This window comes from Lepisma saccharinum, unplaced genomic scaffold, assembly GCF_977018435.1.
Source record: "Lepisma saccharinum unplaced genomic scaffold, izLepSacc3.1 HAP1_SCAFFOLD_628, whole genome shotgun sequence".
In the NCBI taxonomy this organism is placed as follows: domain Eukaryota; kingdom Metazoa; phylum Arthropoda; class Insecta; order Zygentoma; family Lepismatidae; genus Lepisma; species Lepisma saccharinum.
In genome coordinates this window covers 115,271-143,000 of record NW_028143300.1, presented here as the reverse complement: position 1 = coordinate 143,000, position 27,730 = coordinate 115,271, and the positions used below count along the sequence as shown (strand labels likewise).

The following is a 27,730-nucleotide window of genomic DNA, read 5'->3' as shown; positions in this document are numbered from 1 at the left end:
AGGCCAAGATATAATGCTCCTAAATTTTCTTCAGTGATATCTAGGTGATTGCCCTCACAATTATTTACATTGTGAAACGTTGTAGAGGTGAGAGCTTCCCCTACAACGAGCTTATGTTTAAACATGTCTTGCTTGTTGATGGTAAGTCCCATGAGACAGTTCCAGGGTTCAATGGACGAGTTTCAGGAACCTTTTTATTCTGGATTCCGTATTCCCTCATCTTGGTGGGATTTTCATATTTCTGATAGGGTGAGTTCCGGTTTTGATTCCAGAATTGTTTCCTTTTTCCGTCGCTGTTAAACTTTGGATTCCACTTCTTGTTCTCTGTAACTGGCTCTAATTGATCCGCTCTTCTATGCTGTTTCTCAGTTGAGTTAGCGATCCCTGTTTCTGATTCGGTGTTGTTGCTGATTCCTCCTATCTTCTGCTTTTGTATAGTCACTTCTCCATCGATCTAGCTGCTCAGGCTCAGGAAATTAGTCAACTGATCTATGTTCACGTGGTCTCTGGTCAGTACTAACTGTCGAACTTTGGATGGTAGTTGACCCATTATTAAGTTCAGCACCTCCAATTGATTCACTCGCTTGGTTAAATTAGAATAAGAGGCGTACACGTCCCAATAATATTCTTCTAGGGAAAGTTCTCCGGCTTTGTTGAAGCGTTAATTCCTTAGCGTATTTAATTCCCTTTATTCCGCTTCGTTCGAAGCGTATTGCCTTTTGAAAGAGCTACAGAAATGCTCGTAAGTCTTCCACTTTTCCTGGTTTGCGAGTAACCATGCTTTTGCTTTCCCAATCATTGAAGATGGGAGTATCTTAAGTCTGTAACGTGTGGGCATCTCCATGAGGTCCATATAAGCATTAACTTCTTCTAAGCATCTCTCTGCGAATACGAAGTTAGTCTCTCCATTGAATTTGGTAAAGGAATTAACATCCAGCACTTTCCAGAATATTTATAGGATTCTGAAACAAACTTCTGCTCGAAATCAGTATATTTTTTTTAGCCTTCCTTCCTTTGTTGGTTTGGTTAGAGTCGGAATTGGAATCTGAATCGTACGGTGTTTTTGAACCTGATGTCTGAGAAAACATTTTCTTAGGTTGGGTTTGATCTCCAATATTCTTTTCTTCCTCCTGTAACTTCTTGTCTTTAGGAAGGCAACTGGTTTGTTGAATAAAGGTCTTGTTTACTTCACGAATCGCATCCTCGATCTTTTCCAGCTTCTTATCCTTTGTCTCTCTTAATTCTTTGAATCTCCTTTCTCAATCTTCTCGGACGTTTTTGACTAAGTCATTTAATTCTTGATTATTGGTTCCTATCATCGAAGTAAAAGCTCTTAATCTTCTTCTCTCTCTTGTTGCCTTACATTCCACCCCCTTTCTCTCTGTATATCTTCATTCATTAGTTGCGTGCTTTCTTCTCTTAGGTTTTCTGAAGTTCTGAGAGTGACGTGTTTCTTCTTACTACCTATCATTTTCTTCTTTCAAGATCTCTTTAAACTCCAGAAGCAAACCCTTGGTTTCTTCCTTTTCTAATTGCCTCTGCTTTTTGCTTTCTACCTTCTCTAAATGCCTTTGCTTTTCGTTTTCTTGTTGCAGATTTTTAAACTGTGTCAACATCTGACTAATTTCATTTTTCTCTTTCTGTCTCTGTTTTTCATGTTCTTCTCTCTCTTTCTGTCTTTGCTTCTCATTTTCTATGTGGAGACTTTTAAACTCTGTAAATTTCTGACTAATTTCATCTCTCTCCCTTTTACTTTGTTTCTAGGATTCTTCTTTCTCCTTCTGTCTCTGCCTTTCATATTCTTCTTCTTCTTCCAGTTTCTGTTCCTCGTATCCTTCTTTCTCCTTCTCTGCCTGTCATATTCTTTTTTCTCCAGTTTCTATTTCTCGTATTCTTCTTTCTCCTTTAACTTTTCCTCCGACAGAATACACCGGAATTCATCCTTCACCTTCTGCCTCTGGTTTTCGTATTCTTCTTTTTCCTTTCGCTTCTGCTTTTCCCAAAGTCTGCATATTCAAATTTACCATTAAGATCCAGCATCATCTCCTTCAGGTTTCCCTCTGTTATGACGTCAGCACTTGGTTCTCCAACACACTGATTACACCTCATAATCTAAAGATCATGGATCCATGGGATTGGTCACTTTCTGTACACAGGTCTAATGGACGTATTTGTGGCAGTCTGTACACAGCACCAGATCTTCATCTTTCTTCTCCTCTCGGGCACAGTAGGTCAGCTTCTCTCTGGTTTTACGGGTCAATTGTTTCTGTGGTCCCGACATCATGTCTTCTCCTGCGTTCTTCTGGTACAGGAATCCACAGATCGTCTGCTTCTTTTGGAACTCGAAGAATCCACAGGTGGGTAGCTTCGGGTCCTGTCACCAGAAATCACTGACACTTACCTACACTTTGTCCTCTAGGCCCTTGGAATGTTTACTACTAATTTACCATGATCGGACTTCTCAGTTAGATATTAACGTAAACAGATGACAGGCCCTGACTGGTCATTGGTGTCGGATTCATACCTTTCTTAAGTTAGAAATTAAAGGTTATGGAACTTTCTTCCAATAAAGTTTGTTTTAGTATCCTTTTAAGCACAATATGCAATAACTATTATCCTCTGGCAATCTTCGATTCAAGTTGACTGATACATATCTGAGTACAAATCTCTAACGAGCAACCCTTCCAAGATTATTCACGGTTGCATAGTATCGCAAAAAACAGAGCGTGAGCAGCACCCGACAAGGGGCACAGGCAGTTCTCTTACGAGGTATACTTGTGATCGGGTAAGAAAGCCGAAATATACAAAAATCTGGTCCTCTTTTATACTGAACGGTTGTTTTCAAAATACCAAGGAAACGTAATCGATATATTCATGTATCCATGGATTTCCATAATTACATCATGCAATTTAGAATTTTACAATATTTACATAAATTTATTAAAGTTGTAAATTACATACCTTCATAAAATATATTTTTTAATGCCTAAAACGATTACATAATAAGTAATTTTGTTATCTTAAGAATTGCAGATTTATTCCTGAACATTTGAATCAAGTACAAGTCACAGATAACTAACTAACTAACTAACTAACTAACTCCCTAGCCTTCTTAAACCCGAAGGTTCATGGCTGCAGCAACACAGGCCTTCCATCTTTCCCGATCTCGAGCAAGTTCTATATACTCTTTTCCATCCCTACCGATTTCCCTTAAGTCCATCTCAATGTTGTCCCTCCATCTTCGTCTTGGCCTTCCTAAAGGTCTCTTACCATCAGGTTTCCCAACAAGAATCCTGTAAACTCCTCTTTCCTCTCCCATTCGTGCCACATGGCCTGCCCACCTAAGTCTTCTTGATTTAATTATTCTAATAATATCTGGACATGAATACAAATTATATAGTTCTAAATTATGTAATCTTCTCCACTCACCTGTCTCCTCATCCCTTTTAAGTAGTGTAATTGGGTAGTTTCAACGCCATACTTGGTACGAGTGCATTTGTAGCCTCTTTTTTTATCAATTGAATATCAGTTTTTGATATATTTTGACAATTTTTTGTCGATGTTTTAGCGTTTAGCGATATTTTAGTAAAATTTCTCTTTTTTTCCCACTCATACTTGGTACGAATGCCACGATCTTACGTGATATAACTTAACCTATTCATTTTTTTTTCGTGCTAAACTACACGAAAGCCTCTACGTGCTTTGACCTACTTTAGAGTAGGACCATAAAGACAGTTCTGCAACCGAAAGTGAGGCTCGAAGTGAGGCTCGGTGAGGCTCGACTTAATGGTTTGCTCTTGTAAGACATAAGCCTCATTTTCTCGCAGTGTTGCCAACACCTTACTCGAAATAAAATCACCAAGGTTTTTTTTCTTGGTCTCACCTATGTTATTGAACTGCGTCGTCACGTCCAAACCCGCATGAATTCCGGACACTATTGGTTTTATTCATATTTTTTCTTACGTATAGGTGTACATGATGAATCCCCAAACAGAATTTTCATAAGTCTTACAGTTTCCAAGATAATCCTACTTCCGGTCGTCATTTTGGATTTCCAAGCATAGGTTCTATTCATACTTTTTCTCACGTATAGATGTACATGATGAATCTGCAAACAGATTTTTTCTAAGTCTTACAGTTTCCAAGATAACACCACTTCCGGTCGCCATTTTGGATTTCCGAGCATATGTTCTATTCATATTTTACTTACATATAGGTGTACATGACGAATCCGCAAACAGATTTTTCCTAAGTCTTACCGTTTCCAAGATAATCCCACTTCCGGTCGCCATTTTGGATTTCCGAGTATATGTTCTATTCATATTTTACTTACATATAGGTGTACATGACGAATCCGCAAACAGATTTTTCCTAAGTCTTACCGTTTCCAAGATAATCCCACTTCCGGTCGCCATTTTGGATTTCCGAGCATAGGTTCTATTCATATTTTACTTACATATAGGTGTACATGACGAATCCGCAAACAGATTTTTCCTAAGTCTTACCGTTTCCAAGATAATCCTACTTCCGGTCGCCATTTTGGATTTCCGAGCATAGGTTCTATTCATATTTTACTTACATATAGGCGTACGTGATGAATCCGCAAACAGATTTCTCCTAAGCCTTACCGTTTCCAAGATAAACCCACTTCCGGTCGCCATTTTGGATTTCCGAACATAAGTTTTATTCATACTTTTTCTCACGTATAGGTGTACATGACGAATCCGCAAACAGATTTTTTCTAAGTCTTACCGTTTCCAAGATAACCCCACTTCCGGTCGCTATTTTCGATTTCCGAACATAGGTTAGTAGATAGTATTTGTATGTTCTATGACAACTCTGATTTCTTGACCAAACGACCACCAAAACCTGAAAAACTCACTTTCTCTCCACGTTCCGCGCCTCATTTATTGCGCTAACGATGTTTCACAGCGTAGAAAAGCAGTGAAGAGTGAAATTCACTCTCTCATCCTCTCATCCTTTGAAGGATGAGTGCACCTTATCGTAATTTTCCAAGTCCGGCACCAATGTTTATATATCGTGACCTTTGTAAACCTCTCTCGGGGGAACGATGTGCCACACACGCGCGCGCGTGCCTCTCATTATTTCCGTATTGTGACGCAAGCAAACAAACAAATAATAATTGTTTTTTTTAGGATTTCTGGCCCCTAACCCTACCAGGGTGCGTGGTGCCCCAACCAAAAAGTAAAGGTTCTAACGGTTGCGGTTAGATAACCACATACCTCTGTAGAGTTTCACGTGTTTTTTTCTCAAAGGTCCTATGGGACACCTCTGTTTGTCAAAAATTCGAGATATTTGCAATTTAACGCTGGACTTAGAAAATTTTCGATTGATGAAAAAAAAAGGTTCCATGACGACCTATGTTTATTTTGGTATGGGTGGACAGAGGACACCGAGACTCGACCGACGCACTAAACCCGACCTCTCTACGACTATTCGTTCAAAAGTTACGAGTGATCAAAGTTTTTGGGAGGGTGTGGGCTAACTTCTTAACCCTTGACCCCAGGACCTCCAAAACTTGGTATACGTATTCTATACCTCCAAAAACGACAGGGGGCATCTAAAGATGCCGTATGGGGGTGTTTTTCGATATATTTTTTCGATAACTCTTACCATTTTCGAGATATTTGCAATTTAAGATTTTTTTTAACGCTGGACTTAGAAAATTTTCGGTACATTTTTTTTTTGTTCCATGACGACCTATGTTTATTTTGGTATGGGAGGACAGAGGACACCGAGACTCGACCGACACACTAAACCCAACCTCTCTACGCGTACTCTACGTCACCAAAAAAGGTTAAAGGTTCCAAATAACAATAGTTAGAGTTTCGCCAATCTAGTAAAGTGGATTGGTTGAAATCTCCAAGGCGTATTTTGCATTTTTTTTTCAAATATGAACACGTTAAAACTGAACTGTCTTGGATTTTTGAGTTTTGTATTCGCCCTGAGAAAATTCTATATAAAATAACATACCTGAAAATTATATTCGCAGTAGATTAATTTTTTTGAGTTTTGTAATCACCTCAAGAAATTCTATATAAAATAACATACCTGAAAATTGTATTCACAGTAGATTGAATTCTTGAGTTTTTGTATTCGCACACAAGAAATTCTATATAAATAACATACCAGAAATTCTATTTACAGTAGATTGAATTTTTGAGTTTTGTAATCACTCCAAGAAATTCTATATAAAATAACATACCTGAAAATTGTATCGCCATATACTATACTTTTTTGGTTTGTGTGATCTGAGAAAGCATAATGGAATCCACCAGTTTGATCGAATGTGTTACTTGCGAAAAATTAATATCTAAAACTAATATTAGCAAACACAGGGCAAGATGTAGCGAAACAGGTTCGAGAATTAATTGTTCGTTACCTTCTAAGCCCTGTGCTCGATGCGGAAAAATGATCAGCATTGCAAATTTAAGTAAACACCTCAAAATTTGCAAACCATCGACCGGACAAGCATCGAAAAGGAAAATCGATAATTCAGAAACGGAAGCTTCCACTTCCAAGCAAATTAAATTATGTAATGAACGCAAACCAATGAGATCTGCATTCAATTACCAACTCCAGGATTTTTCAATTAAGTCAGAACCAGGCCGTGACATTCTTAGTTTCTTGGACGAAACAAAAACATCTGTACTAAATGTTTTGAAAGATAAACTTGAAAACAACTCTATAAAAGTATACGTTGTTCTGTTTTCTGAATACGAGAAAGTTGATGGCACAACAAGTATTTTTTATCATAGTACAAAAAACCAGACACTTTATTTTGCTGACGTCGAAAATTTGGACAACTTCTATTATAAAGTTACCAATGAGCTGGTTAAGAAACATGACGATTTCGAGGCTAAAGGGTCGGGATGGTCTCTATGTGGAAGTCCTTACACGTTAACTGTTTACGTGAACCAATTCTCGCCTCTTCGTGCATCCAGCTACGTTCCTCTTCCACCGAACATTCAACACAAGAGGGCTGTGTTAAATATACAGAACAGCGATAACAAGTGTTTTCTCTGGTGTGTGTTGGCAGAACTTCACCCGATTCATTGGTCAAATCATCCAGAACGGGTTATCTAATTACAAACAATACGAGAGCGACTTTCAAAGTGTAATGTCTGATATTGAATACCCGGTGACATTGTCGGATATAACAAAGTTCGAAAATCGTGCAGGAAAACGCATCGCTATTAATGTATATTCCTTCACGTCAGATAAATATCTCGTGCAACCCGTCAGGATAAGCGATATCGACGATGACGATGCTTGTGTAATAAATCTCCTTCTCATTTCCAACGAGGATGTCTATCATTACACGCTAATTCGTTCTCTATCACGTTTGGTCAGAAGTCAAACTACCAAGTATGCAAAAAACATCGAAGTTTGCCCGAGATGCCTAACCACGTTCGACGATCGTGACCGACGTGATCATCAAAATCTTCATAGTCGTCAAATTGCTATCGATAAACTTGCCGAACATAAAATTTATTGCGGTGACAACAGACCGGCTAGAATGTTGATGCCCGAAACGAACGAAGTCGAAGAATTCAAAATGCACAAGGCATTGTTGGAACATCCCGCAATCATCGTCGCAGATTTCGAGTCTTTCCTGAAACCACTCTCCTACTGAGAACCTGATCCTGAAATTTCCTCCACAACGCCGTACCAGCTTCATCAACCTAATAGTTTCGGCTATGTTGTTGTGCGACGTGATAAAATAAATGAAGCATATATATACCGCGGGCCAAATGTAATCGAACACTTCCTGGAAAAAATGGTGGAGGAGGTTGAGGTAATTGGTAGCGTACTGCTTACATCAAAACCGATGGCACCTTTAACTGAAAATGAACTTTAAAATTACAATTCCACTGAGGTGTGTCCGGTATGTGATCAAAGTTTCACTGATGAGAACAAAAAATATTCCACCACGATCATTTCAGCGGAAACTACATAGGTGGAATTTGCAACACGTGCAATCTTAAAATCCAGAAACCTAAATTCATCCCCATATTCTTTCACAACGGAAGCGGATATGATTTTCACCACCTTGTGAGACATCTTGGCTACGATCCGAAACGTATAGGTGTCTTGGCCGAAAATGAAGAACGCTACATTAGTCTCAGCAAGCAAGTGTCGATTCCGGGAACGAAAAATACAATCGAGATGCGCTTCCTGGATTCGTATAGATTTCTCTCTGCAAGTCTGGATGCTTTAGCGAACAAACTCACCGACGAACAATTCAAAATAACTAGAGCTAGTTTTCCCAACGTAGACATAGAACTCGTTAGACGTAAAGGGATTTATCCTCACGAATACGTTAGTGATAATTATAAATTTAACGACGACGCTCTTCCACTTCCAAGAGAATTTTACAGCAGACTCAGAGAGAAAGGAATCACGGACGAAGAATACCAACACGCGCAACTCATGTGGGAGAAATTAGAATGTAGGACACTCGGATACTACCACGACGCATACTTAAAATTAGACGTGACGATACTCGCGGATGTTTTTCAAGCGTTCAGGAAAACGCAACGAATATTTATAAATTAGATCCAGCGTATTTCTACAGTCTACCGGGATTAGCGTGGTCGGCAATGTTATTCCAGACAAAGGTCAAGCTGGAACTGATATCGGACGTTGACATGTTGCTATTTATCGAAAGAGGGATACGAGGTGGAATGGTGCAATGCGTACAGAGACATGCAAAAGCTAATAACGTACACATGAAAGAAGATTACGATTCAAATCGAGCATCGAATTACATCTTCTACGCCGACGTTAATAATCTCTACGGACATGCCATGGTTCAGAAACTTCCTTACGGGGGATTCGAATGGTTAGATCCCACTTCGATAGACATTATTCATTTCGACGATAGCGAGTGTGGTTTCTTCGCAGAGGTAGATCTCCAATTCTCCGACCACCTGCACGACACGTTTTCGGATTTGCCTCCGACTCCCGAAATCAAATGTCCACCCGACTCGGTTCAAGACAAGCTTTTGTTAACATTGGACCCTAAACAGAGATACGTCGTCCACTACAAGAATCTCCGGTTTTTGATTGGGAAGGGTGTTCAGATAGTAAATGTTAGAAGAATACTAAAGTTTAAACATTCCACGTGGTTAAGACCTTACATAGAAACTAACACACAACATAGAACAGCTGCCACTTCCGATTTAGACAAGGACTTCTTTAAATTAATGAACAATGCGGTGTACGGAAAGACCATGGAGAATGTTAGAAAGCACGTAGACGTGAAATTAATTTCCGATAAGAATAAATGTCGGAAGTGGATAGCCGATCCTAGATTCAAGTCGAGAAAAATTTACAACGAGAATTTGGCACTTTTCAATCTAGATATAAAATTGATGAAATTCAGAAAACCAATTTACGTTGGCGCAACGGTTCTCGACTTGTCGAAACTTTACATGTTCGAATTTCATTATGACGTGATGAAACCCTTCTACAATGATAAAATATCACTTTTGTACACGGACACCGACAGCTTTATTTACAGCATACAAACACCTAACCTATACGAAGACATAAAAAATCCTTCCATGCTTGAGTATTTCGATACTTCTGCGTATCCTCAACCCAACAGATTTGGAATTCCATCTCGTAACAAAAAAGTCCTAGGTAAACTGAAAGATGAATGTAACGGTGATATTATTGTCGAGTTCGCGGGTTTGCGTTCGAAGATGTATGCCATGAGAACAGAGAGTAGCGTCACGAAGAAAGCAAAAGGTGTGGGCAAGAATACGGTGGAGAACAAACTCACCTTCCACGATTACATCGATTGCCTTTACTCACAATCGACGATACTAAGTATAGAACAAAGAATCCAAAGTGTAGACCATGTGATTACAACAAACGAAGTTAGGAAAGTAGCATTAGATCCGCATGACGATAAAAGATGTATTTTGTCTTGTGGAATCCACACGTTGCCTTGGGGACACTATCGTTTAGAAATTAGTAAAAATTGTAGGCAATGCAAATGAAAAAAAAAAACTTAAATAACTATAACTAAAATAAAAAAAACTTTAACTGTCTCAAATTATCACATACAGAATAAATAACTAGCAAGGACAATGAATCTCTTTGGTTTCCGAAAGCAAACAATGGAGACTGTACACCGAAAGGCAGATCATGAATTTCTACCTTCCATGTTATCTAAACTCAACGGCCTGTTGATCAAGCAATTTTCGGAACGCTGCTCTTCTTGCTGGAACAGTGACGATTTCGGATTCGCGACGATCGACATGACGAGGAAACCCAACGACGGAAAATACAGAAACAAAATCAACGACTTTCTAAACGTTGCAATCTCGAAAATGGTAAGAGTTATCGAAAAAATATATCGAAAAACACCCCCATACGGCATCTTTAGATGGCCCCTGTCGTTTTTGGAGGTATAGAATACGTATACCAAGTTTTGGTGGTCCTGGGGTCAAGGGTTAAGAAGTTAGCCCACCCCCTCCCAAAAACTTTGATCACTCGTAACTTTTGAACGAATAGTCGTAGAGAGGTCGGGTTTAGTGCGTCGGTCGAGTCTCGGTGTCCTCTGTCCACCCATACCAAAATAAACATAGGTCGTCATGGAACCTTTTTTTTCCCATCAATCGAAAATTTTCTAAGTCCAGCGTTAAATTGCCAATATCTCGAATTTTTGACAGAGGTGTCCTATAGGACCTTTGAGAAAAAAACACGTGAAACTCTACAGAGGTATGTGGTTATCTAACCGCAACCGTTAGAACCTTTACTTTTTGGTTGGGGCACCACGCACCCTGGTAGGGTTAGGGGCCAGAAATCCTAAAAAAACAATTATTATTTGTTTGTTTGCTTGCGTCACAATACGGAAATAATGAGAGGCACGCGCGCGCGTGTGTGGCACATCGTTCCCCCGAGAGAGGTTTACAAAGGTCACGATATATAAACATTGGTGCCGGACTTGGAAAATTACGATAAGGTGCACTCATCCTTCAAAGGATGAGAGGATGAGAGAGTGAATTTCTCTCATCACTGCTTTTCAACGCTGTGAAACATCGTTAGCGCAATAAATGAGGCGCGGAACGTGGAGAGAAAGTGAGTTTTTCAGGTTTTGGTGGTCGTTTGGTCAAGAAATCAGAGTTGTCATAGAACATACAAATACTATCTACTAACCTATGTTCGGAAATCGAAAATAGCGACCGGAAGTGGGGTTATCTTGGAAACGGTAAGACTTAGAAAAAATCTGTTTGCGGATTCGTCATGTACACCTATACGTGAGAAAAAGTATGAATAGAACTTATGTTCGGAAATCCAAAATGGCGACCGGAAGTGGGTTTATCTTGGAAACGGTAAGACTTAGGAGAAATCTGTTTGCGGATTCATCACGTACGCCTATATGTAAGTAAAATATGAATAGAACCTATGCTCGGAAATCCAAAATGGCGACCGGAAGTGGGATTATCTTGGAAACGGTAAGACTTAGGAAAAATCTGTTTGCGGATTCGTCATGTACACCTATATGTAAGTAAAATATGAATAGAACCTATGCTCGGAAATCCAAAATGGCGACCGGAAGTGGGATTATCTTGGAAACGGTAAGACTTAGGAAAAATCTGTTTGCGGATTCGTCATGTACACCTATATGTAAGTAAAATATGAATAGAACATATACTCGGAAATCCAAAATGGCGACCGGAAGTGGGATTATCTTGGAAACGGTAAGACTTAGGAAAAATCTGTTTGCGGATTCGTCATGTACACCTATATGTAAGTAAAATATGAATAGAACATATGCTCGGAAATCCAAAATGGCGACCGGAAGTGGTGTTATCTTGGAAACTGTAAGACTTAGAAAAAATCTGTTTGCAGATTCATCATGTACATCTATACGTGAGAAAAAGTATGAATAGAACCTATGCTTGGAAATCCAAAATGACGACCGGAAGTAGGATTATCTTGGAAACTGTAAGACTTATGAAAATTCTGTTTGGGGATTCATCATGTACACCTATACGTAAGAAAAAATATGAATAAAACCAATAGTGTCCGGAATTCATGCGGGTTTGGACGTGACGACGCAGTTCAATAACATAGGTGAGACCAAGAAAAAAAACCTTGGTGATTTTATTTCGAGTAAGGTGTTGGCAACACTGCGAGAAAATGAGGCTTATGTCTTACAAGAGCAAACCATTAAGTCGAGCCTCACCGAGCCTCACTTCGAGCCTCACTTTCGGTTGCAGAACTGTCTTTATGGTCCTACTCTAGAGTAGGTCAAAGCACGTAGAGGCTTTCGTGTAGTTTAGCACGAAAAAAAAAATGAATAGGTTAAGTTATATCACGTAAGATCGTGGCATTCGTACCAAGTATGAGTGGGAAAAAAAGAGAAATTTTACTAAAACATCGCTAAACGCTAAAACATCGACAAAAAATTGTCAAAATATATCAAAAACTGATATTCAATTGATAAAAAAAGAGGCTACAAATGCACTCGTACCAAGTATGGCGTTGAAACTATCCAATTACACTACTCTTTTAGGTCCAAATATTTTCCTAAGGATCTTATTTTCAAATACTCTCAATTTATGTTCCTCTTTCAATGTAAGGGACAAAGTTTCACATCCATATAATACTACAGGCAAAATTACTGTTTTGTATATTTTAACTTTTAGTTTCTTAGATATTAAACGAGAAGACAAAAGTTTATGAAGAGAGAAGTAACATGCATTTCCTGAATTAAGCCTAGTTTTTATTTCCTCTTTAAAATAATTTTCATTTGTTAATATTACTCCTAAGTATTTGAATTTGGAAACTGGTTCAAACGAGTTGTTATCAATAATTAGATTTTGATTATTACCTAACACTTGGTTTCGGATTGTAAGCATATATTTAGTTTTCTCTTTGTTAACTTCCAAACCTATCTCTTTAGCAGTTTTGAAAAATATTTTAGCATTATTCTTAATTGTATTCACATCATCCCCCAGTAAGTCTACATCATCTGCATATGCTAACAACTGAGTCACACCATTTAATTTTAGTCCTTCTTTAGTTTCTTTTACCTTCCTAACAGCATATTCTAAGGCAAAATTAAAGAGCAATGGAGATAATGCATCTCCTTGTTTTAACCCATCACGAATTGTAAATTTGTCAGACATATTAATACCCACACGAATTTTACTTTCTGTTTCACTGGTGCATACTTTTATCATACTAACAAGCTTCTTAGGTATTCCAAACTCTACTAATATATTATATAATTTATCTCTTTTGACAGAATCATATGCTTTTTTGAAATCAATGAATAGCTGATGGACATTTTGATTATATTCCCACTTTTTTTCAAGTGTCTGTCTGATGTGAAAAATTTGATCTGTAGTTGATCTGTTACGTTTAAATCCACATTGATAATCACCTATAATTTCATTAGCATATGGGGTTAGTCTTGTTAAAAGAATGTTAGATAATATTTTATATGTTGTTGAGAGTAGAGAAATTCCACGGTAATTATTGCAGTTCATTTTATCACCTTTCTTAAACACAGGAACAATTATGGATTCTTTCCACTGTTGAGGGATTTCTTCTTTATTCCATATTAAACAAATTAATTTATGAATTTGACATATTAATGAATTTCCACCATATTTAATTAATTCAGCTGGTATTAAATCAATGCCAGGTGCTTTGTTATTCTTTAGCCTTTTAATAGCATCTTTAACTTCAGTCAAGTTAGGTTCTGGAACTAAAGGTTCTGCTGTGTGTACTTCATTTACTTCTGATTTATCTCCTACATGGACATTTAAAAGGTAATTAAAGTAGTTCTTCCATCTATTTAGAATATCGCTTGGGTCAGCTAGAAAATCACCGTCTTTACTTTACTTTAGGTTGCCACCCCTTTCTAAACTCATTTATACCTTTATATAAATCTGATATTTTTATTTTTGCTGTTTGTTTCAATTTCGTTAATTTTGCTTTTCAAATAATCTCTTTTTCTACATCTAAACGTGCGGTTAACTTCTCGCTTTATTCTATTATAATTGTTTAGATTTGTATCATCAGAGTTATTTAACCACCTAAGTCTAGCCTGATTTCTTATTTCTATTAGATTATGACATTCATTGTCAAACCATGGCTTACTTTTTCTCGGTTTATGGTATCCTATACTTTCTTTAGCTGCTGATTATATTGCATTACGTATGTGCTCCCAATTTTTATTTATGTCTGTTTCATTTATATTTTCATCATCATTTAAATCCTGCAAAACATCAAATCTATTTGACAGTTTAATTTGGTAATCTTTCTTAATTCTTTCATCAGTAAACTTTCCTGTATCAAATTTTAGAACTTTTAGATTTTGTTGCTTATGATTTATCACTGAGAGTCTTTCTCTTAATTCACCAATTACTAAATAATGGTCACTGGCACAGTCAGCACCTCTATGTGTACGATCGTCAATTATACTAGTATGCCTTCTCTTATCAATGAGAATATGATCTATCTGATTATGAGTTTTACCATCTGGAGAAGACCAGGTATATTTATGGATATCTTTATGTTAAAAAGTGGTACTTTTCACAATTAAATTCTTTGAGGTTGCAAAAGTAATCAATCTTATACCATTATCATTACTTAATTCATGAAGACTTTCTTTACCAATCGTGGGTTTAAATGTCTCTTCTTTGCCAATCTGTGCATTACAGTCACCGAACAGAATTTTCATATCATACTGAGAAAATTTATCAAAGACCTGTTCTAACTCTGTATAAAAATCATCTTTAGTATTATCATCTTTATCTTCCGTTGGTGCATGTATGTTTATTAAAATAATTTTACACCACCTACCCTGTAAAACTGCATAGGACATCCTATAATTAATAAATTCTACTGTTTTATTTATGAAAAAGCCTGTTCCAAAATTATGATTTTCAGTACCACCATAGAAAAAAGTATAATTTTTAGTTTTACAATTCCCTTCTCCTGGCCACCTAACTTCCTGGACAGCTACTACATCTAATTTATACTTAACTATCTCATTAACTGTACACTGAAATGCCCCAGGCCGGTAAAGGCTCAGAACATTCCAGGTGCCTAATTTAATATCCTTATTCCTAACGTAGATCTTATCCTTAGTCCAGGGACCTCCCAAAGTAGTCCCCACCCGGAGATCCGAACGGGGGACTATTTTACCTCCGGAATATTTTACCTTGGGAACATCCATGGCCTTATATTGCTGTTTCTTGACATTTTTTTTTACAGTGCAGAGTTGTCAGCTCTACGCCTAACCCCCAATATGAATGGGGGAACTACTACACAAGACAAACACAAACACATTAGACAGCACAATTACTACCCAAGACTAACACAAACACATTAGACAGCACAGCTACTACACAAGACACACACAAACACATCACAACTATAACACAATATAAACACAAACACACCACAACTACTACACAATATAAACAGAAACTACACACCACAACTACTATATACAAAGTATAACACATATTCTTTGCACACATATTCTTGAAATAAAAGTTACATTTCTTTCTCAACTGCAGCTCGAAGTGTTTGCCCTGATATCATATTTAGAACTGAGCACGGTTTTGTTTGGAGAAATAGTGTGTTATTTGTACTGCACTCACCTAATTCCGTTAATAACCTCTGCTACATATTACGTTGGCAATGTAGGTTGCAGATATCAGCTTCTTTACGTTTTTCATTTTCGTGCTGAGCTGAATACTTCTCTTGCTTTTTGCAGCACACTTCCTTTTCCAGAAAAGCTTTTTTTATGACAAGTCACAGATAATGTATGAGTAATCTAGCACGCTCAGATGTTGAGCTCCTGCTTTATAAATGAAAGTATGATCAGATTCGACTGGGGCGACACAATTTTCCACGTAGTACACCCAACTGTCAAACTCACTTTCACGTAGTACACCCTGGACTGCATTTTGTAGACAAGGATGTATTACACCCTATGGCCAGTATAATTCTGTGTGTTGTTCTGTTTTTTGTCCTTATGTGTGCTGAGTGGCCGTTTACAGCTTCAGCTTTTAACGGAAGTCAGAATATTTCAAGATTTTAATTATTCAACGTTAGAGTTGTTACTTGTAACGGTAAGGGGTTGGACCCCGTATAATGTAACGGGTGCAAAATAGTCTGAGTGCTGACGCACCCAAAATTTTAAAATCACATTCAAATGCAGTCATCTGATGATTCTTGTATAGTTTTTATTAATCAATTAATAAAATATTTATGAGTTGGTATAAATCTGTGATTTGCTCCACAGATCTCTGAACACTGCCCAAAGTGGAGTCCAATTCCACTATTTATTTATTTAATCAGTTTCACATACAGTCTAATTTGGCCATTTTACACTGAAACAACATAAGGTAGAAACAAAAGATAACAAAGATAAAAACAATACCAAGATGAGATAGATTACATGTTCTTGGTCAGTAATGTACAAAAGTTACTTTCTGAAAGGAAAATATCTACGTCCGGGGGAAGATTGTTGTAGATTTCTGGCAGCCTGTAAAACAAGGAGTGTTGTAGAAGGGATAGTCTAGTTGTTGGGTTGTGGAAGAGTTGTAGGTTGCGCGTTTGCTTTTGGGGTACCTTAAGTGTAAATTCACTGATTAGGAGATCAGTCCTGATTTTGCCATTTATTATCTTGTATAAAAATTTCATGTCAGGTAGATCACGACGAAAGGATGGTGAGTGAATATTCACAGTAGCCATGGTGTCTGATTTGGATACATGTCGGAAAGAAGGTATTCAATGGCGAACAATGGCAAGAAAGAAACTGAGAATAAAATCTATTCTGGTAAGATTGGTTTTTGAGGCCACTTTCCAAATTGGGGAGCAGTATTCAAGGATGGGCGATATGAAAGATTTAAAGAATAAGGCAAGAGTGATTGGTCTTGAATTTAACTAAATCTGTATAGAAGACCAAGAAGGCGCATGGCTTTTTTTTAGTGGTAGCTATCATATGATAATGAAATGTGAGATTTTCATCCATGATAATACCTAGATCCTTTTGAGTGGAAACTTTTTGGATTGGATTGTTTTCAATAGCATAAGCAGACACAACCTTGTTTTTCTTAGGGAAAAAGTAAGGGAAGAGCATTTCTGAGTGTTTAATTCTAGATTCCAGTAACGACACCACTTAACACGTTCTGTGAGAGCATTTTGAAGACTCGTCACGTTATGATGCGATGAGATGTCCTTGAAGGGTATACAATCATCCGCAAAGAAAAGTATATTGATAGGGAGGGAGGATAGTTTTTCAGGTAGGTCATCCGTGTACAGAAGGAATAGGAGTGGGCCTAAGACACTCCCCTGAGGAACTCCAGACATAACGGGAAGAAAGTTAGAAGAGGTACCTGAAAGAACAACACGGATTCCTTGTGTTTCTTCATGGTAGGCAGGTGCGTTGTGACGTCGAGTGAATCATGATCGGAGGTTAGAAGATTTTTCCTGGAGCTACCTGCATATCAGGTAGGGTTGCCAATACATAGTCAAGGTTGCTGTCACCACGTGTTTTATGCATGTTGAACTGGATTAACCCAATTCCGTGAATGAACGTATCAATAACCCACTGATCATTTTCACAGTTTATAGTTCCCGTATTTGGGTTTTTCCAATTGATGGACAGGTTGAAATCACCAAAAAAAACATAATATCACCACTTGTCATTGCTACTAATACAGAATCCCTGCATACTTCGAGGATGGAAATGGCAGAGTTCTTATGTGGACGATAATACGATCCAATGAGCAGTTTTTTGTTTATTTGAATATTGAGTTCTATCCAAATAATTTCACAGTCCTTGATTAGGTCTCCTCGTATTTTGCAATTCTATTTAACATTAACGCAGATCATCACTCCTCCCCCACGACGACTTGCACGGCCGTTTCTAAGGGCCGGTTTTTCAATGTTCAGTTAAGGTTCAGGTTAGCACGTAACTGGAAGTTAGTGAAAATTTCGGTTTTTCAATGTACAGTTAGCTCGTGACTGGAACTCTGGTGGCGATTATCTTTACTGGTACTTCTTCTTGCAGTTACCAGCCTAACTGGAAGTTGCGAAGCAACATGGGTGCCTCGTGGAGCTATCGAAGTTCCACACTCGCAACATCACTGTCAGATTAAACAAGATATGATTCATAAAACTTTGAAATTCGTACAGAAAAATACTTATTTTATTTGGCAGAGCTTACCAACGTTCATGCAAATATTTAAATTAAGCAGCGTAGTTGTTAGAATTCGCTTGGCAAGGTTGTGTTAGAGAATTTGTGGCCAGGATATCCGGTATACCAGGCGCGATAATCTGCAAACAGTAATTTGGTGCAGTGGTTAGCGGCACCACCTTTCTGAGAGTGTTGAGTTTTGTAATACGAGTTCGAGTCCTGGTCACGGATATTTTTTTTTTGTGTCGATTATTTATTACGTATGTTGCCTTCAATTCACGCTTTATTGTTGAATGATCTTCTCGGAGAAATATTACAGTAAATTTTAAAATTATTTTTACTCGTACCTTCATATTTTTAGAAGTTTAGAATGCATGTTTATTTTTAACATGTTGTTTTCTCGCTCAACAACATGCATATAGAGGTACAAAGCATGCAGTTAAATGTACAATATTTTCATATTAATAATAATAGTGTTTATATCAACAAACAGGTATTATTAATGTCTCGAGTTTCGAGTTCTTCACGCTTCTTCTACAAGATAGTATCTGCGCTTGCGCCTCATAACATCATTTCCCACACGTGGAATTGACCTTTATTAGAAGAAAACCAAATTTGTAGTGCTGTCTTTCGTTAATTTATTTCGTAAGCATACAAGATGGATACGTAGTCATTGTTCTTATCGTTTCCCAGTGCAATAACGTGTTTTCGAGCGCGGCGCGCTTGTAGTTGTATATTTAAACGCCAGGCTGTGTGCCAGTTGACGCGGTTTGAAACTATACTAACACATGGCGCGCAAAACGATTCCTGTGCTTCAGACTTGCCAACACACTGTTTCGGAGAATGAAACATGGTTTAGTTAACTGGCAGTTACTTTCACATTGAAAACCCCGGTGCTGGTTAAGACTGGCTGTTATCTCCAACTGGCAGTTAGTTAACAGAAAGATTAACAGGACTGAAAAACTGGCCCTAAATACATCGAAATGTTTTAAAAATGGAAGTTCACTATCCATCACCGTGTCGTTTAGCCAAGTCTCGGTGAAATCTAAACAGTCATATTATAATAGCTTGCTTAAGTGAATGTCACAGTGAGAAAATTTGTTTTACCCTGGACTGCAGACTAACGATGCTCTGGCGATTGGCCTCATGGCCAGTATAATTCTGTGTCGTCCTGTGCTTTGTCCTTATTTGTGCTGAGCGCCCTTTTTAGCCTCAGCTTTTAATCAAGGTAAGAAAATTATAGTTTTCGGACAAGCTTTTATTTTTGTTATGATATGGGGCTGGACCCCGTATAGTGTGACGTGGCAAAATAGCCTCAGTGCTGACGCACCAAAAAATTTAATTCAAATTGAAAAGAACATTTGTTTTTTATACTTTGCACATGCTGGTAATACACGGAAAAGACAGTATCGTTTCCTTGGGAAGGTGCCGGGTTGACATGGATATCGCAGCACAAGAGCACGAGGCCCAAGAGATGAAAGTAGAGGGAGATTATTTCCGTAACATCTTTGGCTGTTATGCATTTGAAGCATCGAAACGAGTCACAACTCTCGTAGCAGCCAATTAACCAAGCGAGCCGCTGACGTCATCTCAACCTATAACCTATCGCTAAGCCCGTTGCTCAGGTTCTACATGCCCACAGGGCTCGCTAAACAGATTCGCGCCGTTCGCTGGAGATGTTCCGAAAGTAATTCGACTCTAACTGACAGTGGATGGCTTTCCTCGCGGTCGTTGGTCCTCGGGCGTCCGTAGTCCTATCGTGGCTGTGGTTAGGCCAGAAAAAGTTCCAGCGGCAGAAAAAAGAAAGTTCCTATTTCCTATTTTCCACGTCACAAACAATGAGCCACCATTGATCAAAGTTACTTCAGAGATCGGATTCACACGTACGTGATATTGAAAAACACAAATGAAGCACAATACCAAGAAAATAATACCACAATTTGCAGAGCGAAGAAACACGATCCCAGTACTATCCGCCATCTTGATTGCTTATGCAACGTCAGAGTTGTTTATTCCTGTTTGATTGAGTCGCCCTGGAGTAGCATCTATTCTAATTCTTATTGATGTTACTGCTCATGAATTTAAGACGTCTGCAGATCTAGTTAAAATTTGAATGTCTGTGTTGATTGGTAATACTGTTCGATTATCTACATCTAAAAGTCGGAATGAGTTTGTGGATATTTCATTTGTTGGGGTTATATATGAATCAAACTGTGCTTTCATAAAACAGGAGTATTCATAACTTCAGCATCATTGGTGTCCAATTATGTTTATTGTTAATGGGTGTTGATTAATTTCGTCTAGTAGATATAAAAATCATAGTGAGGGTAGTGCAATACAAATTAAAGTGATTGCTGGTATAATTGTCCAAGTTGTTCCTAAAGCTTGTCTTTCTAATAATATTCGATTTGTTAATTTGTTGTTAAATAAGGATGTTAATAAGTATTCTACTAGTGTTGTAATTAAAATTAGAATTAATATTGCATGACCATGAAGAAATATTATTTGTTCTATTAGTGGATATTTTCTACCATGTAGTCCAAGTTGATTTCAAGTTGCCATTTTTAACAAAGAATACTTGCTTCTAGACTACGATCGTAAATTATACAAAACATATTGTCTTGTACGTTTATCACGTTTAATCACAAGGAAATTACGAGTGTTAAAAAAATTCAGATTGTTAATTTGAATTCAGCGTTAAAGGTTATATTAGAGACATAGCTACTCTCTCTTTTCTGTGTGCCAAAAAACTTAACGTCTTTGGATCTAGCTCTCGTAAGACGACACAAAAGGATAAAGAAAATAGTAATGCTGGAACTATTAAAGCTCTAAATTATCAACTGGGAATTACCAACCTGAAAGACGTTAATTTAATCCTGCTCATGCCATGAATCAGAATGTCAGTAAACGTTAAGGTTACCCCTACAGCTCTGGTTCCCTGGCTGACCGATAGCTTCTTAACTGCCATAGGATCTATTGGTAGAGCTCCGATTTCGCCCATAGCTGCAAAATAAATATTCATGATGGCACAATACAATTTGAATATGAAGTCTCGAAGATATACATATATAGTATAGTGCTATTGGTTAATTTTTCATGCATTAAAAAATCCATGAAGAAAGAGATACCACGGCATAATTGCGTAGACAAATTGATTCTATGGTTAAATATTAACAAAGGGATTAATGAACGTTCCATACAGTGTACAATGGTTAGCAAATATCACAAGACGGAGATAGACACATTACAGAGACAGGATGTTCTCGTCGGTTTGCAATGCAAACCTTACAATTTGAATTACTTACCTCATCGGGTGGAAAAGTACCAGCCTGACAGCCGGGTCCGAATCGACAGGTAGTGGAATTTGTATATCATTTGATAGTGAAGCTACATTTTAGCTCAAGCTAAAATTTTCACCCGCCCGAGATGAATTGTTGGCGCTCCACCCTAATTTCTGCTCTACCGCAGCTGTAACTTTCCACCCAGGGTTTCCTACATTCCACTGCCTCCCCAACACCCAATAAGAAACATGTACATATTATATAGCTATTAACGGGCCGCGCGGCACATGTTGCGGAACACATGTCGGAAAGCTCTCGACACGGCTGACACGTGGTATAATGACGTATGTAAGATGCACTAACGAATATTGGATCGGTCTAAGGAAATTCCGTGCTCGCAAAACTCAATAGTCCAGATTAAATTACTTAGAAGAACGCCTGCGTTACGCACAAGTTTTGGAGAGGGAGAGGAAGAAGTGGGGGGAGAGAAAAGTGAGGGCTCTTCGAGAGGCCATGCAGGGACGGGATACGAGGAACTTGTGGCGGATTATTCGCATTCTCCAAGGGGTCGGTATGACAATCCATGTCATAAATGCTATTTTCAAGTATATTTAATTGGCTTCACGATCAAATGTGTGTTCATAATTGATATTGCGGCAAAACTACCAATTTGCATTTATCAGTCAGCATTATCTGGTATTCAGTTCCGGGATTGCGCATTTGGTGGTAGCAGTGCACCGTACAGCTGACCGAATTGCTTAAAGAACCGTGCACAGGCAGTTCGAGTCTTTCGCTCACCGGTTGACTCAAATCAGCACAGTTCTTGTTATTCTATTAAGTTGTCTGTGAATATTATTATTGTGTCATCAACCATTGTGTACAAATAACATGATTGATACTATAAATACGAATTTATATCTTGATGTGCATGTAAACGTGCACGGGATAACGAATCCAACATTGTTGAACTGAACTAAGGAATCGCTTGCGTGAGCAGGTTGATGGAGCTGTTCGAAAAGGACTCGCTGCTCGTTGTATAAGATGGATCGGACAATGGACGTCTGTTTGGAATTAACCGAAAGGAATCGATTAACATCACGTTCATCGAGGGATTGCCAATTGTTTGCAATGGCGCAATATGTCAACTAAAGACAGCAGATGATGTTACGATTCGTGTATCGAATTGTAAATCAAAGTGAAGACCGATAATTGGAAATTTATGACGGCCGTCACGAACTTTTGGTGGGTATACGCAGTAAAACGTAAGTACCTATATCAACTTCTAATCGAGTGACATTCAGTACAGTGCAAGTGGAAAGTGACCTCAACCAATCATCATTACAATTCTTAATATGCTAGCATGCGTGTGATAACATTTATGGACAAAAATAGCGATTACGTGTCCTCGTAAAACGTGGTTCGCGACAATGAACGTCGCGTAGCCCTTTTGGGCAAATACAGCGGACTAGTCTTAAATGAACATATTATAAGGGTTATTGACACCATTCTGACTTATTATTACGTGAAGTATAAATGACTTCACTTGCAAGAATAATAAATGATGTATTACTGGGTTGTAAGTCAAGGTCATGTGACATTGTTTACATGTAATAATTCGCTTATTGAAGGGGTGATTATTATCTCCTCAGCTAATATCATTCTTTTTGATATGGATCTTTAGTTTGACGGTTTAAAAATGTCAATTTTATTATTTTGAAAACCGTCCAATTTTTACTTATTTTGTTTTCAAAGTCACTTCTCAGTTACCAAGGGAAGTATTGAGTCTAATGATAATTTAGCTAAAGACACCGCGTTAAATGGTTACAAATTATAGCCTTAAGAGTACTCATAAGGGAAGTACCGAATGTGTCTGTATCTCATTTATTCAGTAGTGAAGTTGCTTGCTGATGTTGGCTGTGCAAATATTATATTGTGAAAGATAAGATAGAGTATGCATATACAAAGTAAATTTTCATCCTTGCTATTGTTTAATAAAGAACTCATGTTTTAAACTGTGGTGTTACAATTTAACCTGGATGAGCTCAGGGGGTGCTCGTTGCTATGTGAAGTACGTATGCATTACGTCATCTGGGAGGATCGGGTTTGACGGTGCTCATTGTTATGTGCAGTAAGTTTGGTGCGGGGTACATTTAGCTACTAACACGTCGCAAAAATCGGAACAAGCAGGTTGTTGATTTTGTAGCGTTCCATTTATTTTTATTGTATTTTTGTACTTCTAGACTGCAATCATGTCTAATTGTGCTGTAGCAAGCTATGAAAACTATAACCAGAAAACTAAAGGAACTGACATAAAATATCATAATTTCCAGTCGATAATTGCGTAAGTAAACAGTGGATTCATGCTTGTAGACGAAATGTAAAAAATGCAAGTGTGCAGTGCTAATTATTGTGAAGAAGACTATGTGCGAGATCTAACAGCAGAATTTCTGTATTTTCCACCAAAGGACGTGCTGATAAGTTTTGCAGAGCTGTACGCTAGGAAAGATATGCAATAAGGAGACGTGCCCTAAAGAAGCTAAAGACTATGCTGCCAGAAAAGAGAAAAATATATAGACGAAGGTATATGCACAAACTGCAAGCAATGTTTCGTTGTTGGAAAACATATTCGATGGTTTACAAAGGAGAAACACACGTCTGCATAACGAAGCAAATAAATTAAAGATTACAAACAACCTCTATCAACCTGCTTTAACTGAATAAAGAAGTCCAAAATCTACAACGTAACCTAACCGACAGTACTACAAGAGAAGTCATCAATATCTTGAAAATGTGTTCAACTAGTGCGACGTACGTAGTGAGCCTAACTGATTTGTTAAGTACATTTTATGTAAGTCGGATTTATAATTATTAACAAATTCATTTTAACACAGACCGATGTTGATTGTGATTTGTATGTTCACATTATCGTGAAGAACGTTGTCGGAAATATGCATTTCGAAGATCGCGTACTAACTTCCAAGCTATTGGAAATTAAATTCACTTAGTACATCTTCAATTCGAGTTACATAGAGTTGTATGCGCGATGGTAAATATTGCATGAGTGAATATTACACCCATCATTAAAATGTTTCAACTTTGTTCAATTTTGGTATTTCACAAATATATTGTGAATAATTTTGTACCCTTGTACTCAATATAAACCAATGGATGTTACATTATTTCTTTGTAGTACATTTCTGTCAAAAAGAGCAAGATCTAAGATTAGTGTAATGCAAGTTACTTCGTTAATGTACAAATGTGTGTCGCATATCAGCCTTGGAGTATATTTTCGGGTTATACAACTCAGACACACATGGAAATGGAAATGGAAAATCTGCGGACAAAGTCCTTTAACGAATAATAATTCGTACACTTGCACGGTCAATCATTGTGAGTTCATGTAACTTTTCTCCTTTATTGTTTAATTAAACTAAGATATTTTCATCGATATTCTCAAAGCGTTTCATTTACCGTGTGATCAAAAATCTATTTCTATAGGCTTGAATTAGTAGGTTAAGACATTTAAGTTTGATGTTCCTAGTACTCATCAAGTATTTCGAGTAGGTTAACTTAGTTAAATTAGTACTTGTACACTTTGACTCATCTTCAGCACGCGTTTGTATGTAAAGTTCTTAATACGAAAAAATACTTTTTAGAAATATGACAACGATAACTTGCAGCCAAATTTGAACCAGAGAAATTAAGAATATCTGCAAATTACAAACTGGAATTGCGTTTTCAAAGTCTGAAACTACTATCTTACAAACTATTTCATCATTCTTCCTCCACATAAAACTTTTCAAAAAATTTTTGCATGTGGAACTTTGATCCGTACGTAAATTATTGTACAGCAAATAAATATATGAAGAAGGTTGGGAATTCTTTCGAATTTAGAGTAAGTATCAAATGCAGAGTAAAAATTTATCTAGATTGTATATTGCTTCTTTCACTTGATAACTTCAAAAATAAAGTTACATTACGGTGAATGGTAAAGATTGGATTTTAAGTATATCAGTATAATTTTAATACTTTCTGATGTTATGTAAAATTTGAAATGTTCCTGGAAATGATTGCAACGTTCTGAATGAATAACAAGGAACTATTTAGTCAGAAAACTAAATATTAGGCATTTGTACTGCGTTGTGTTAAATGTAAATAGATTATACCGGGCTACTATCGCATTAGAAATTACGGTTATTCAAGTTTGGACTCCAATTAAAAGTTAATCTGTAGAACCACATAAAAACGAGTTACATCAAAATTCAGCTTATTCAATTCTGTGTCAATCTATAGATACCAATTTATTTTTTATTATGCCTTCTATTTTTATTATCGTGAGAACAAGATAGGATTATTTTTTAGTTTGGCAAACTATCGCTCTCTTTGAGATTCTATCGTAACGCAACTCCCATGCTGCGTTTGGGATCGAACCTAGAACCTCTAGATTTAATTGGGTGATGTAGTTATTTGTTATTCATCTCTCAGATGGTTATCACTCGCTTGGCCTAAATGTGATAAATGCAAGAGGTTACCTTTTAAAGGAATGGCGATAGAAATTAACTTAGATTAGATATGGGTTTTATACTCTCCGTGACTGAACCGATATGGATTGGTTAAGGAAAGGATATTACTTGCCTTACAAATATATGGAGATTGTTCCTAGCTTGTCCTCTCAACTATCACTTGTCTCTTGTCACACACCATCGTCCAATAGTCGTTCCCCACTTTGCTCCTCTCTCACAATCCGTAGTCCTTACTCTCTCTCGTATTCTCGCCAACTGATCACACCTCCTGACAATTCCAATACTCATGCCACATACGACTTCCAAGTCAATCACCCGACCTTTGCCTGATTACTTATTCAGCATTCCTTTCTCTGATACCTGCTATGTTAAGACTTTATACTTCTTGCCCAATACCTTGGGTACGATACGCTCCTCTACCCCCTAAAGAAAATCTTTTGATTTTCACTTAAATATGAAAGATTTAAAGTTGCATTCCATATCGATTCATTCTATGGAGAGATTTTTTTTTTATTATTATAAAATATAGTATACTAAAAATATTGTAATAACATACCATTACCCAGAATATATGTAAATGGAATAATATAGATCCTGAAAAATAGATATATCACAAGTCCCGATAGAAACAAAGTGAAGAAAAAAAATACATGTCTGCGTAAAGCATATAAAAGGTAAACACTGGCACGTGAGTTTGTTATGCTAACTCGACAATCTGCTCGTGCGCGTATTCATTGAGAGGCTTACGCTACACATCTGAGTTCCAATACTACATGATGACGTAGCGAAGTCCGTGCATAAGCATGCAACACTCTGACACCACGTGAGAAAATTATAAAAGCATTGTTCCACAAGAATGGATCTTGTCAAAATTTATGTCTCAATGACACACTAGCGAAGTAGTGTAATCGATCCTGCAAGCACTGACACTGTACAACACTGTTGTGTATTTGGAAGTTAATATTTACAAAATCGGCAAAGTTTGTGATACTCATCCGAGTTACACTTGCACACATATGTCATTATCGATGTAAATTTCACCGTCTCTTATTTTATTGTATCATTTAAAGATCGCTGTTGTTTTTATTTATAATATATGTCAACTATCACAATAAATATTTAGTTAGAAAATTTGAAGTTAATCAAAATATATACACTGTATCAATAACTGTCGTTTAATAATATTATATGTACATGAATTTATGTATTTGAAGATAAGAATATAATAGTGTTCGATAGATAAAATCACAGCACTAACATTTGTCCATAAAATAATCCTTGAGTTATCCTGATTCTCACAAAGAGTTCAAGTAAAATACCATAATTTTACTCTTGTTATCGTCACATAATAGTCTTTGCGTATAGCAATGAAGTTTCTTCTTGAACCAAACCACGTATATATGTATATAGTAGTTCCTTGTGGTCGTGAAAAATGTTTTTCACTTTGATGCATTAACTTTGCAGCTACAAATATTGTCATTGATGAAAACGTACAGTAAAGAATTGCATATCGTCGAAATGTGAATGTGAAGTATTTAGTTGTATGTAAATATTCCTTCAAATCGATGTATGTATTATCAGCGCTGAATATCGGGTCTCACTACTACTTGACTTCAATAGGAATTAATCAGAATAGAATGAAGGAGATCCATGTTAAACGATTTGCTGCTTATCAACTGATTTCGCTGAACTGCGTAATTAAAATTGATGAAAGGTCG

The 27,730-nt window shown here is 37.3% G+C and overlaps 1 protein-coding gene across 1 annotated transcript in view; it reads right to left on the bottom strand.

Annotated features, from left to right (window-relative positions):
- Positions 1–2,158: 2,158 nt before the first annotated feature.
- The window catches only part of LOC145983079 (uncharacterized), a 46,355-nt gene continuing 20,783 nt past the window's right edge, over positions 2,159–27,730 (bottom strand). Inside the window, exons 3-4 of the mRNA XM_083116350.1 lie at positions 21,060–21,211; positions 2,159–2,374 (exon numbers count right to left, since the gene is read on the bottom strand). Coding sequence (XP_082972476.1) covers positions 2,159–2,374; positions 21,060–21,211 — 368 coding nt within the window. The remainder of the gene's footprint in view (positions 2,375–21,059; positions 21,212–27,730) is intronic.